A 13,213-nucleotide genomic window follows, 5' to 3' on the forward strand; every position below is an offset into this window, starting at 1 on the left:
AGTTCAATGAATAAGCAGAAAAAGATTACAACAACTTTCAAGTAACTATAACCTGACACAAGCTGATGAGTGAAACATAATACATTTTTCTTTATGTTATCCATCGATAACATATGGATGCATATTCACAATAATACCTTTTGGATTTAGTGCTTGTTCTTGGTCTGTACTCATGAGATTCATCTTCTATGCCATTCTGCCTTTTATACCAATCAAACAAAGTGCGCAGGATAGAGGGTAGACAATATTCTGAAAGGGAGCTCATTGAGCTTATTACCTATGAGGAAAAGTATAACAAATCAATAAATCAACTGGTGTTCAAATCTCCCTTCCTTAAAATAAAAGTTCTAATTCACTGGTTAGACATGTTCTTTCTTGTTTTCATCTCATTTTTGAGATCCACAGTACAAGCAGTGACTTTACAGTCTGCATCTCCTATTGAAACATAAGCAGAAATCCAATAATGTGCTGTATGTAAATAGTGCTTTTCCACTGGCGATACTAAAATGCATTAAAATTGTGTATCGCATCTTACAACACATCTGAAAACTGTCTAGTTCTTCAATAAGTTTATTTTTATTTGTTACCCGATGTTGACTTGAGTTTGAACACATTATAGTGAAAGAAAAAGTGATGCACCAGAGGTACTGTCTGCATGGCTTGTATCTCACTGCTGGATACCTCTCCTGCAATTCAGAACATATTAAGAAACCCCACAAGCTGTACATTAATCTCAAACACCCAAACGTGCAGATGCATCTATATTACTATTTGGCTCACACACTTGATAACTTAAGATTTTTTTTATATATATAGGATTATACTTACCATTTTCTGTGTCTTTGTGTGCACAGGTAAGTAAAAAATAGTTTAAAATCATTCCTTAAAAATTCCCAAATAGCTTTAATACTGGTAAAGAAGATTACTGCTCACTCAGTATAAACTGTGCCACCAATTACAGAAATGTTAATGAACATGTTACTACTGAACTATGACTTAAACTTCCTATTACAGGAAACCATAAAGTTGCAAAACATGAAAAGATCAAAAGCTAGGGTGAAAAACCACATTACTATACAAGAGGATTATTTACACACTGCAACTGTCCACAGCTACAGCTTTTGTGTACATTCTAAGAAAGTAGAAAACCATTTAAAATAGGAATAAATTACTGATGTGGAGATTTGTGACCACCTCAAGATCATGCAGGGCTTTATCCTGCAAAGTACTGAGTAGCAGGAGTGAGGTGCTGAACTACATACTTCAAGTACACCGATTCTGTCAGGTTTATCCACCTGCCTAAATTTAAACCAGCATGTTTCAGTGGTTGTGGAAAAACAACAGTACAGTATAATATCTTATATAAGACCAAGCTTCAGTGAACCCTGTGACCAAGACAGGAGAAAAACTGAGAGACTGAGTACCTTACATACAATTCCCAAACATTACTAAAACCTTAAATGTGAAATTCTGTGGATAACATTTAGTTTAGATCAATAGCTCTGATCTCTTCTGGAGTTTTTTAGCCACAGAATTCACAGTGATGTGGCCTAAAGATAATGAGACACTCAGAGCATAAAGTATTACTGTGCTGGTATTGTGGCCTGAAATTAAACACGGATCATTAGAAAGCTGTAATGACTGCCCCTGTAAAAATAAAAAGTTTCTATAAAAATAATATTTTAAGAAAGCTTTCAACCCAGTATTCCAAATATATTTTATCATCTGAGAAATGAAACAAGTTGCTGTGGAAGACAGCACAAAGGCACTGCTTGCAGCAGTGACAGGAGACCTTTCATGAAGAATTACTGCAGCAGTCCAGGCTCAATTATACCAAAGCCTTCAAGTGTTAGGCTTCAGATAAATACTTAGAAGACATAAATCACCTAGTGTCAGTGCAAAGTTTTCACTGCCAACTCAGAAAGCTTAGACATTTCAATTACTTCTCTTAGGTTTTCCAAGAGTTTCTCTGAAACTGGCATAACACCGGTGGTTAATTATGAGACATGGTGAAAAAATTTGCTGGGGAAGATTAGAATAGTATCATAGAATTGTAGAATCACAGAATCATAGAATAGTTTGGGTTGGAAGGGACCTTTAAAGGTCATCTAATCCAACCCCCACGCAGTCAGCACAGACAACTTCAACTAGATCAGGTTGCTTAAGCCCCATCCAACCTGACCTTGAATGTTTCCAAAGCCTTGAGGCACCTATTCCCTCTCTGAGCAACCTGTTCCAGTGTTTCACCACCTTCATTATGAAAAATTTCTTCCTTACATCTAGTCTGAATCCACCTTCTTTAGTTTAAAACCATTACCCCTCGTCCTATTGCTACAGGCCCTACTAAAAATTCTGTCCCCAAATAGAGCTAAATATCTTTTAAGAGATCACAGTATTTAACTGTAGGTGAAAAGTTCTTTCTGTCAGGTCTTCCTGCGTGCTCACTGACATATTTATCAATGCTGTTCTCTAAATCCCAGCTACACAATTTCACTCACTACAAAAAGCCAAAGTGATTCCTGTTAAATCTCCTCAAGCCATACTTTCACTGCTGGATTTACAGTGTGTGTCTTTAGCAGGGATGAAAGGTCAATATAGCGTTGTTTTGGTTTTTTTTAACCTTTCTGTCATTGCACTTTTAAGACAGGAAGGAAGGGTGGACTGGGCAAAGACCTGGCTCTCAGCGAACAGGAAGGGAGGGAAGTCTAGCCAGCGTGTTGGTTACTCAACCCTTTCATTTACTGGAAGTAAATCCAGGAGTGAGATGAATTCTAGCTCTGTGCTCCTCCTGAAAGGGAGTACACAGATGTACAAACATGTCCTTGTTGGACAAATGATCATGTTCTTCCATCATAAATGAACTACCTACTGTATAGCTTAAGGATAAGAAAGCTGCACAAGTATGGAGCTGTTTAAAACTTGTGTTCACAGAATATTAAATATACTTTATGTAAATGCTTAATATTTATTTTGGACTAATATGTAAGAGTAAATTTAATGAAATTCTGCCCAGATGGCTTGCTATGATTTCTATACTTTCATAAAAGTGTTGCTATATTGTCAAAATACAAATATAAGAAATGTTTCCACTAACAGCAGATAGATGGTTACTTTTTTATTTCACAAATAAATTTCTATGTGCTTTAACAGTAAACATATTCAAAACCATTCAGTTTTCAGCAGTATAATTGATTTCTTGGCTCTGCATTTTTTAAATATACCATATATGTCAGCATGTACATTAACTGTGCATTTTATTGCCATTTCAATAATGTAGAAATGCACTACTTCATTTCTGCATGGTGTTGGTTGACTTTTTGTAAATTTATTATTTGCACAGTGTCTGCATCTTCTGTCTTCAAATCATTGTTTGTAGCTTTCAAATAATAGACATTAGGAGTGAGATTTTAAACATTCTATCAATGCTACTGAAAGCAGAATTTGATAAAGACTATCTTAGCTATATTTAGGGTACCCATAGACATGCAATAACGTCTTCCCTTCATTCAATGTTTTTTCTACTTCATGCATGTCTGTAACAAAGCCCCATAAACAATACAGGTTCAAGGAAAAAAACAGCTGCAATGAAATCCTTGCCCCTTGAAATCAACAGCGACGTTGTCATGGGCCACAGTAAGACCAGGTTTTCATACACAACATATTGAATTAAGGAGATAAAGTTAACAATTCCTATTCCAAATACTCCAGACTGGGGCAAGGGGAAGGTGGGAAGATAACTGCAATAAGCTCTAATCATGGCAGTTACATGCTCTAATTCTGTTGGACCCTTTGAAAGAGAACATTTTTTTTCTGCTAATGAGAGATTTCTAGACAAATGAACTCTAACTGAAAAATCTGTAAAAGGAAACATTAGGAGCAAGTAGTGCAGTTATTTCTGAGTAGATCTCCCTTCATTCACATCTTTGTTCTAAGCATTTTTTTGGACAGTGCAATGAAGTTAAATCTCCCTGGGAATGATTCAAACTGTGAGCTATTAAGTTAGACACGGTAGTTTTCAATTATGGCCTTGGTTTTGTGAGTAAAAAATCCAGGATTTTTTATACCATAAATTTGTAAATGGGTAATTTCACCTAGCTTGCTTATGCACTAGCAATGTTTATAGCTATTTTATTGCCTGCATGAACAGTCTACAGGAAAACCCATTTATTTCTAGTGTGCAGAAAGTTCAATTCTGACTGCTTTTAATTTAATTTTGCCTTCAGATTCACTTCTTTACATGCTGTTTGAACCCAAACCTCTGACCAGGAGCCAAGGGTCATTCTATGACTCCATCACCACCATTTCTTATACATTGTCTATCTATGTACCTTTCTGATGGTGAAAAATTACAATGCATAAAATGCAGGGAAAGGGAAAACATAAAAGGAGCCAACTGCAGTGCTACTGCAGTGATGATGATACCCTTATTCACCTACTACAGGTAAGAAATAGAATATTGGATGGGAATGGTTATCAGCATGTCATTTACCACATTTAGGCTGTTATGAAAAAGGGTCACTCAATCGTTAGCGTATTGCTTAGTCTCTTATTTATTTGTATTTCCATTTTCCATATTGTTTTTATTATTCTTCATGTTTATTATCCTTCTTTTACATTGCTCTGTTGTTCTCATCTCCTAAAAGTATGTAAAACATTAAATGTTTTCGCTTTCCAATCTGTATTCTCCAAAGTAGTGCACTTCTAAGAAGCAAGTACTATAAAATGAGCACAAATCTTTGTGCAGTTTATGCTGAAACTCCTGCAACAGGCTTCTCATATAGACAGTTTCATATGAAAAGTAAGGCTTGCTGTTAAGTTTTCACTTCCGTGGCCAAAACATTATATTCATTTTGTATTTTCAAATGGAAACATGTCTGCAGGTTGGTCCAAGATTACACAGTGCCCTTTCTCTGCCTTCAGTGTTGTCAGTTCACGGAACATTTATATGCCATGGTAAGAACAGAAGATACTTTGGTAGGGACTGAGAAAAGACTAATAAAAATGTTTCCTTGGGTGAGGACAGCCTCTTGGATAATTTTTTTTTTTTTCACCCTAGCTTTTGATCTTTTCACATACTGCAACTTTACGGTTTCCTGTAATAGGAAGTTTAAGTCATAGTTCAGCAGCACAATGTTTAATAACATTTCTGTAATTGGGACACAGAGCATGCTATTGCTGGAGGAATAATGCTCGTTGCCAATAAGCAACCTGGGTCACCTAACTGAGAATCTTTAAAACATGAGTTAAAAAGTACTATCAAGACATTTAAAACCATATGAAAAAAATGACAACTTCCTGTATATTTTTTCTTTACATACATGCACAGTGAAAAAAGGAAAATACAGTCAGTGGAAGGAATGCAGTTTGTTAGGCTGATGGTGAGACATTCTGCAAGTCAGGATAAGTAAAATTACTTCATACATTGCTCAAGATATTCTTACGAGTTTGAGGAGGGTGATGCAATTGGCAGGCAGACAGAGCCCACAGGACAATACTGTCTGCCTAACAAGAGGCGCTGACACTACATCCATATCCAGGAGGAGATTCATGTTCAGGAGTTTCAATGTTAAACATTATGCTGATTACCCTAGGTAGCTAAAGTTCCATTCTGATCATTGTAATTCACTGCAAAGGGGTTTTTGGCTTCCACTTCTGAAGGAGATTTGCAAAATGCAAATTTTGTCTTGTAAAATGCAAATTTTAAATCAGGTCATGCCATATTTTTGCTTCTTTTTAATTTATAGGTAGAAGATGAAGCTCAGATACTTCAGAGTCACTAGTGACCTGGTCACTTCAGCATCACGTATCAGTTTAATTCAAATTGAACAGAGACAATTTTGCTAAAGACAAAAAAAGAAAATTAGGTTCCTTTGACCATGTGTCACTTTCAATGCCTTAAAATTGTAAGTCAAAATTACTAGACACCCCTTGAAAATGTTTGTTCATGGGGATTCTTGCTCTTATCCTCATTCATTTCTAGTAAAAATGTCTGGAATGTCACATGTGGCCTTTCCTACTTTTGCGAGATGATTTTTTGTGTTCCAGGAATAAGCACCAAAGCTTTTCACACCTTACCTGGAAGGCAGAACCAAAGGATTATCAGCCTGGTCTTCTTTATCCCACAGACTCTTTAAATATTTGAGTTAAGTTAAAAAATAATACTTAAATGGTTTGCCTTAAAACCACATGCCCTCTTACTCTGAATTTATTATCATGTGGAATCATGACCTTCAGAGTTTTCCAAGTAGACTACACCTTCATTTTTAATATCAGCAAAATTATCCATACTTTCATGACAACTCTATAATACTGATGGCATCATTTGCAAAATAGCTTTAAAATACTGAGATGTACTGACCTAATCTACTGAGTGAAACATGTCAAGTAAAGAAACACATTTTGTTCTATCTTCTCATCTCTAGTCTAGCTGAGTTCTATCAAATCTCTACTTTGTATTACAAATTTCTGAATGGAAATCTAACTACAATTTTGCTAAGCAGAAATTATTTTGGTAAGTATGAACCATGCTCTTGGAAAGAGGCTTATCAACTAATTTCATGTCTCATCTCCCAGTCACAGGCATACATCAGTCCCAGAACTACTAGAACCCCTCAGAATGATTGTGCTGTTCAAGCAGAAAAAAAAAAAAAAGAAATCTGAAAAGGGAAACATTCCCAATATGAGGGATGTCAGGATGAGACAGACAGTCTGAAAATTACAATCTGATTTGTTTGTTCAGAAAATTTAGAGGAATATAAACCGAGGTTTTCTGACAGGGTGACTCAGACAATCTCAGCTCCATACTTTTATCAGCTCTACACACACGTAGGACTCCAGATAAGCAGTTAGAAATATATTCAAATGTATGTAACAAAATTTCCCTTTGTTTTTTGTCTACGTCTGACTTTTTTCCCCTCAGCATTCAGAGTTAATTGCTGCAGTAGGAAATACACACTTGTCTCACTCGAGGAGGCATTCACTGTTCTCATTAATTAATCTTGACTTAATCCTTCAATTTTCTGTCTACTTACCAATAACTAGGAGAAGTGTAGGTCTTCTAATCCTTTCTTGTAAAGGACCACAATTTTCTTAACCATGAATATTTAATCAAATCATGGCCACCCATTATGTGTTTTGTTTAATGCACTACAGGAACAGTATCACAAGGTTTGTATATGGGTGGCTTAATTTGTTTTTCTTTCCCATTTATGTGTGACACTTTTCCCACAGGAAGGAAAAAAGAGACATATAAAATTAATGTTGGACTACCACAAAAAAATCTGTTAGGCAGCTAGGGAGTACTCACAAAACAGCCTCCTTCAGCCTGCATTTGATGGCTTCTCTGTGGGGCCTCTCAGTGGTCACTGAGGTGGACAGGGAGCTCCCCAGTACAACACAGAAGTCCTACTGTTCATCTCCTGCTCTGAACAGCCCTCCAAGCAGGCTTCCTCTCCCCAAAAAGCAGCTACAGAGCAACTCAGAGAGCATCACTTTGTGAAGCTAAAATTATGAAGTGTGCCTCTGTGAACACTAGCGGGGTCTCAATGCGGGGTCGCATCTTTGCTTTTGGTTCAATGACTCAGAAAACACAATAAATATGTTAAATTCATTTGAGATTCTGAAGTCTTACTCATAGCTATCTTCTCTCCCAAAGTTAAGTTAATCAATACAATACTTGCAGCTCCTGGCACTAGCCACAGCTGCTTTCAGAGTTGTTGCTGTTGCTGCTTCTGCTGTGTCTTTCTGGCCCATATTTGGAGCACTGCTGGCAGCACAGTGGTGCAGGCAGCCATGGAGATAGCAGCAATAGCAGAGGTAGGAATGGTGGAGCAGCAAATACCCTTATTGCTCACGACACACCTTGAGTTTATCCTTCCTCTTTGCTGGGAGTGAGATTTGGCATCCTTTATGCAACTTAAACTCTTTAGCAACTACCTTTCCTTATTTCAAAACAGGTTACTTACATAGGAATTTTTCCAGATGCTCTTTTTTTAAGGAAAGATTGTTGTACCATCATTAAGAAGTATGTATCTTGCTGTTGATTTTATTTTTATACTTGTCCCATTTACTTTATGTAATAAATTTATTAATTTAATGCCGGATAGTATATTATTAAATGGAATCTAATTAACGATACAAATTCTATTTTAGCTTTTAGTTCTTTTTCCCTGCCAATCATTTTTCTCTTATCATTTACCTTGCCATACATAGACATTTATCCTGACAACTGAATTTATGCTTAACTTTAAATACAACAGGTTGGCTCAGCCTATGTGAAGTGCAGCATACAAGCAAGTCAAGCTGGGTCACAGCTACAGACACAAAACAGACTGATGAGACTGATGCCTATGCCAATGATTCTAAAGGCCCTCACGTTATCTATAGGAGAAAACCCCATAAGAGAAAGACCGGGGGCCGTGTGCCTGTTGCAAAACCCTAATATTCTGAAAAATCTCCCTAAGTTAAGACCAAGAATGGTTACACAAAGCACTTGTCATTTTATGCTTTTGCAGTACACAATGATAGTAAAAGGACACCAGACTGCATTCCAGGTATTGTCTTTTAGCCTGAGGAATGGAAATAATATCATTGCAAGTGTCTTACTTGATCAAACTGGGGGTCTTCTCCTCGTTGCAGAGATTTGGTCAGTGGCTTCTCCTAAAAGAAAAGGTATTAAAAATGTATTACTTAAGATCAATACTATGGCATATTCTACCAACTCTACTATTGTTTTCCCACTAGATTTTTACTCGCATAATTTTCCTCCTGATCAGTTTCATGCTGGAGATACTGTTTGTTTGATATGCAAAGGAGACTTCTGCATACATATGACCCAATACTGACAGAGTGTCCTTAGTGTCTACCCAAGAAAGAAAAAGATTAACCATTTATTACACCTGAGTTAGTTGGTACTCACACTGACAATAAATTCTTTCAAAATCTTAAAAAGCACCTGGTATTTCCTCTCAGACATAACCAAAAAGCTCTGTTTAGCTACATGATGTACCTTCTTGCTACAGCACTGCCAGGCAATACAAATATGTCCATAGATAGAGGGCATCACGCAATGCATACTGACAGAAAGGTGATTTTAGAAGAGTCAAACACCACAGGGTTCATTCTTAAGGAAAACAATCATGGAAAAAAAAAAGTCTGTATTACTCAAAAAAAAGAGATGCATTTTTGGATTGGAAGCAAATTTTCAGGACAAATTTTTCATAATACCTAGGAAGGCCAGGGAGAACTGCTCAAGAGACCGAGTCCCCATGTGTGAACAACCATTCACCTCTGTGGCTTTTTTGCCAGGGAGACTCCATTACTGAGGCACGCAGAAATAAACAGTCCAGTATTCCAGATATACACAACAGTATACAAAATAATGGATCTCCTAAGCCACAATGAAAATAAACAATACATGAAGGCAGATGACAGTGTGAGAAACACGTCACCGTCACCATCACAGCTCTGCACTGAATTGTACTACTGTTGCTGGTGTCTGAAATGTGCCAGTGCCTTATTCTTCTGTAAATCATGCATCTTTCTTCTCCTACAGCTGCAAGATCAGGGCTCTCCCACAAGCTCAGCATGAGAGTTTCTGTTCAGCTTTCAGCAAACTATCACACCCATCAGCATCTGTTAACATATCAGGCAAAATACCATCACTGCCAGGGGATGTGAGATGCAAAACAAAGGAATCTGTACAGCTGCTGAGATAATAGAATGGAGAGACTTAAGGTGGCCCAAAGATTTCTATTATTTAATGCTTTTCTTTGGAGAAAATGTTTCTCAGTATAATATGCTGACTGATTTTGAAATTAATTATGTTAATCCACTCATCACGCCAGCTGGCAAGGAGTCTGGCTGTAGAGTGACCACAGTATCCCCTGACTACCTACCAAATAGAAAAATCAACAAAATGTTTTCTACTGAGTCACTGATTTATCCAAGACAGTCATCAATATTTTCCATTGTTATCTCTAATGTCTGAAGTGACTCCTCCAGGTTACATTAAGGGCACAACAAGTATTGATTAGAACTTTATGACAGATTATTGGTGATGAACAGACACAGTAAAACCTTGTAGCCCAGGAACAGACACATCTGCAGTCCTCCTCCTCTAATAGTAACTTGGTGCCACCCCACCTAGTTGTGTCTCATGGGGGAACAATACTTCTTTGCCTGCTGCTGCATACTGAAAAGGACAGCAGACAATCTTTCAAAAGTAGTGTTCAACTTATTTAAAAGGTAGAAGATTCTTAAGTTTTCATGTGTCCTGGATCAATCAATGTACTGAGAATTAGTGCAGTTTAGGAAAAAAAACAAACCACACAATGTCTATTTTTTTTTTTTTTTTAAATTAAATTTCTGGTTTTGTTACAGAAGACTTGTGTTACCACAGAGGAGTTTCTTAAGGTCTGTTTCAATAATAAGGGTTTTGGCACGCAGAAGCTTTGTCTTCCTGTGGCCAACACTGCAATGCTTGGCTTTCAGAGCAGCATCTAAAATCCTGCAGAAATGCATTCAGTGTTTTATGCAGAAATGAGATGTGGGACTCCTCATCACACGCTTCTCTGTAAGGTGGACACAATTAAATGAGACAAAACGTGCTGTTGCTTTTTCCTTGACTCTTTCCAAGTAGGGTGCTGCCACTGCCTCTGCCTGCAGCGGCGGCTCAGCCCGGCTGGGCCCGAGCTGAGCCCGTGAAGCCAAGTGTCTCTGCACAGACTCCAGCCAGTGCTGGGAGGGGGTGCCCGTGTCAGAGCAACTCGCTGTACCCCTGCAGTGAATGGCAGTAACCACAGAAAACGATATCTAGGGCTTGGAGATTTGAGAAAATTCAAAGTAGAATGTATTACTGTTTACTTTATTACTAATTACGAGTACTGAATAGATAAAGTGGAAGGGCCAGATACAAACATGGGTTTTGGTATGTAAGAGATCCTAACATTAAAAAGGATGACTGCTTGCATGATGAGTGTAACAAGTGACCATGTCAAGAAGACACTGCTGAGTAAATTCAAATACAACTCAATTACATGCAGGTGTTTCAAGTGTCCTTTGAAAACCCCATTTCTTCTTTGCGCAGTAGCCCAGTTCTTTTCATCTACTGTAAACAGCTTGCACATTCTATACCACTTAGTTCTAATATCCTTAAAAATCTTACCATTTCATTTTATGCAGTATTTTGAGCATTGCTACTATGGCAGCTACTCCACAAAATATATTTATACTCATGGTAGACATTTTTATTATAAAAAAAAAAGTTTGGGACTGGCAAAGGCCAGGTTAAAATGTAAACGAAAGTGAAATTGCCTCTGAATAACAGAAATTCACAACACTCTATTTAGCCTGGAGATACACTTGTTTTAAAGTTTTTTTTTAAAAAACTTTAAAAAGTCCTGCAGCCTCAAGGCAGTATTTTATTTATACTTATTTTCTTGCCCACCAATACAGAAAGGCCAAAGGGGCCCATTGATACTATGAGTTGACTCTCTTTGAGTCTCTGTAGCTATAAGGCATTCTACAGAAATGTCTTCCAAATCTTGGATGAATAGGTAGGCTGAATTTGGAGCCAAAGCCTACAACCACAAAATATGAATAAAGTTTTCAGTAATCTGAAAGAGCTCATAGCTTCCTAGGCTATAAAAAACATCAGAAAATTTCAGAAGAATGGACCCTCCATAATAACATTTCCATTTTTAATCACTAAGTTAAACATCCTTATTTCTTGTTTGAAGTGCTGCTTTCAATTGTATACTCTGTATTTGTTCACGTTGGAAACTCCCATGATATGAATATGCATTAGAGATAAGCAGTAAAGACCAGCAAAAACCATTCTGCATTTCATATTTGAAACTATAATTTTTAAATAAAACCATCCTAACTGTTTGCATCACCAATGCTTACAAAACAAAATGCTCCCCTACAAATTTCCTTCTGCTACCTCACTGCTGTTGTGAAAACATTAACAGAATATAACAAAATAGAATATGTGGAATATGCAATGGCAAATGTACATTTTATTACATTTGCATGCATGAAATAATCTAATATAACTTATCTAAAAATAACATATAGGCACACTGAAACATTTATCCAAAGCCTGTCAACTACTTTTAATGGTTAATATATTAATGCTTTTTCAGGGCTGCTACACAAATATAATTGGGTAAATTTACACAGGAAGAGGTTTTCTCAACCACCTGTCACAGAACTGAATGTTCAGGGAAACATGAAAAGCAAAAGCATGTTGTAGCTCCTATTAAGCTTCACTGTGTCACCATGTTACAATGGTATCTAGTGCACTTTAAAGTTCTTTCTAACCTCAGCAGCCACTGAGCATGTTATTCATACTGGACCATGACAGAGTACTGTATCTGGAGAGGAGAAGGCTCCGAGGTGACCTTATTGTGGCCTTCCAGGATCTTAGGGGGGGCCTACAAGAAAGCTGGGGAGGGACTTTTTAGGCTATCGAGTAACGACAGGATTAGGGGGAATGGGGCAAAGCTGGAAGGGGGCAGATTCAGGCTGGATGTGAGGAAGAAGTTCTTCCCCATGAGAATGGTGAGACCTTGGAATGGGTTGCCCAAGGAGGTGGTTGAGGCCCCATCCCTGGGGGTCTTTAAGGCCAGGCTGGATGAGGCTCTGGGCAGCCTGATCTAGTGGGAGGTGTCCCTGCTCATGGCAGAGGGGTTGGAACTGGGTGACCCTTGTGGTCCCTTCCAGCCCTGACAGATTCTGATTCTGTTTTAGCAGAGGACTTAGTAGTGTTGGCTTGATGGTTGGACTTGATGATCTTAAATGTCTCTTCCAACCTAAAGGATTCTATAAATCTATGATTACTGGCAGAGATAAACTCCATTGTTTTACAAAAGCCTGGAGCATGAAGGGATGTTTTGATACAAAATCTAACTATTGCACCATGTTCTATGAAGCAGCCTCATACACTCTACCCAGTAGTCTTCTGGGATGAAAATGTTACCCATAAGCAGCAGCAGAAGAATGGACCTTTTCATGTAAAATGGAGTAGACATAGACCACATTCAACTACAACAGATACAAAATACATAAAATGAATGTAAGTGCAATCTTAAGAACTAAAAACTCCCAAAGTATAATTCTTTCTTGTTTATGATGAAGCGTCATGTAAGCTCCTCCACCCCCACCCCCCCAAACTGAACATCTCTGTCTTATATTCTGTTCAGCAGGAGAG

General features: G+C 37.6%; 1 protein-coding gene across 1 annotated transcript in view; it reads right to left on the reverse strand.

Annotated features, from left to right (window-relative positions):
• Positions 1 to 13,213, reverse strand: part of FRY (furry homolog (Drosophila)) — a 164,716-nt gene that overhangs the window by 111,488 nt on the left and 40,015 nt on the right. Inside the window, exons 3-4 of the mRNA XM_008938741.1 lie at positions 8,605 to 8,658; positions 138 to 277 (exon numbers count right to left, since the gene is read on the reverse strand). Of these exons, the coding sequence (XP_008936989.1) occupies positions 138 to 277; positions 8,605 to 8,658 (194 nt within the window). The remainder of the gene's footprint in view (positions 1 to 137; positions 278 to 8,604; positions 8,659 to 13,213) is intronic.

Source organism: Merops nubicus, unplaced genomic scaffold, assembly GCF_000691845.1.
Source record: "Merops nubicus isolate BGI_N331 unplaced genomic scaffold, ASM69184v1 scaffold9374, whole genome shotgun sequence".
Classification (NCBI taxonomy): Eukaryota; Metazoa; Chordata; class Aves; order Coraciiformes; family Meropidae; genus Merops; species Merops nubicus.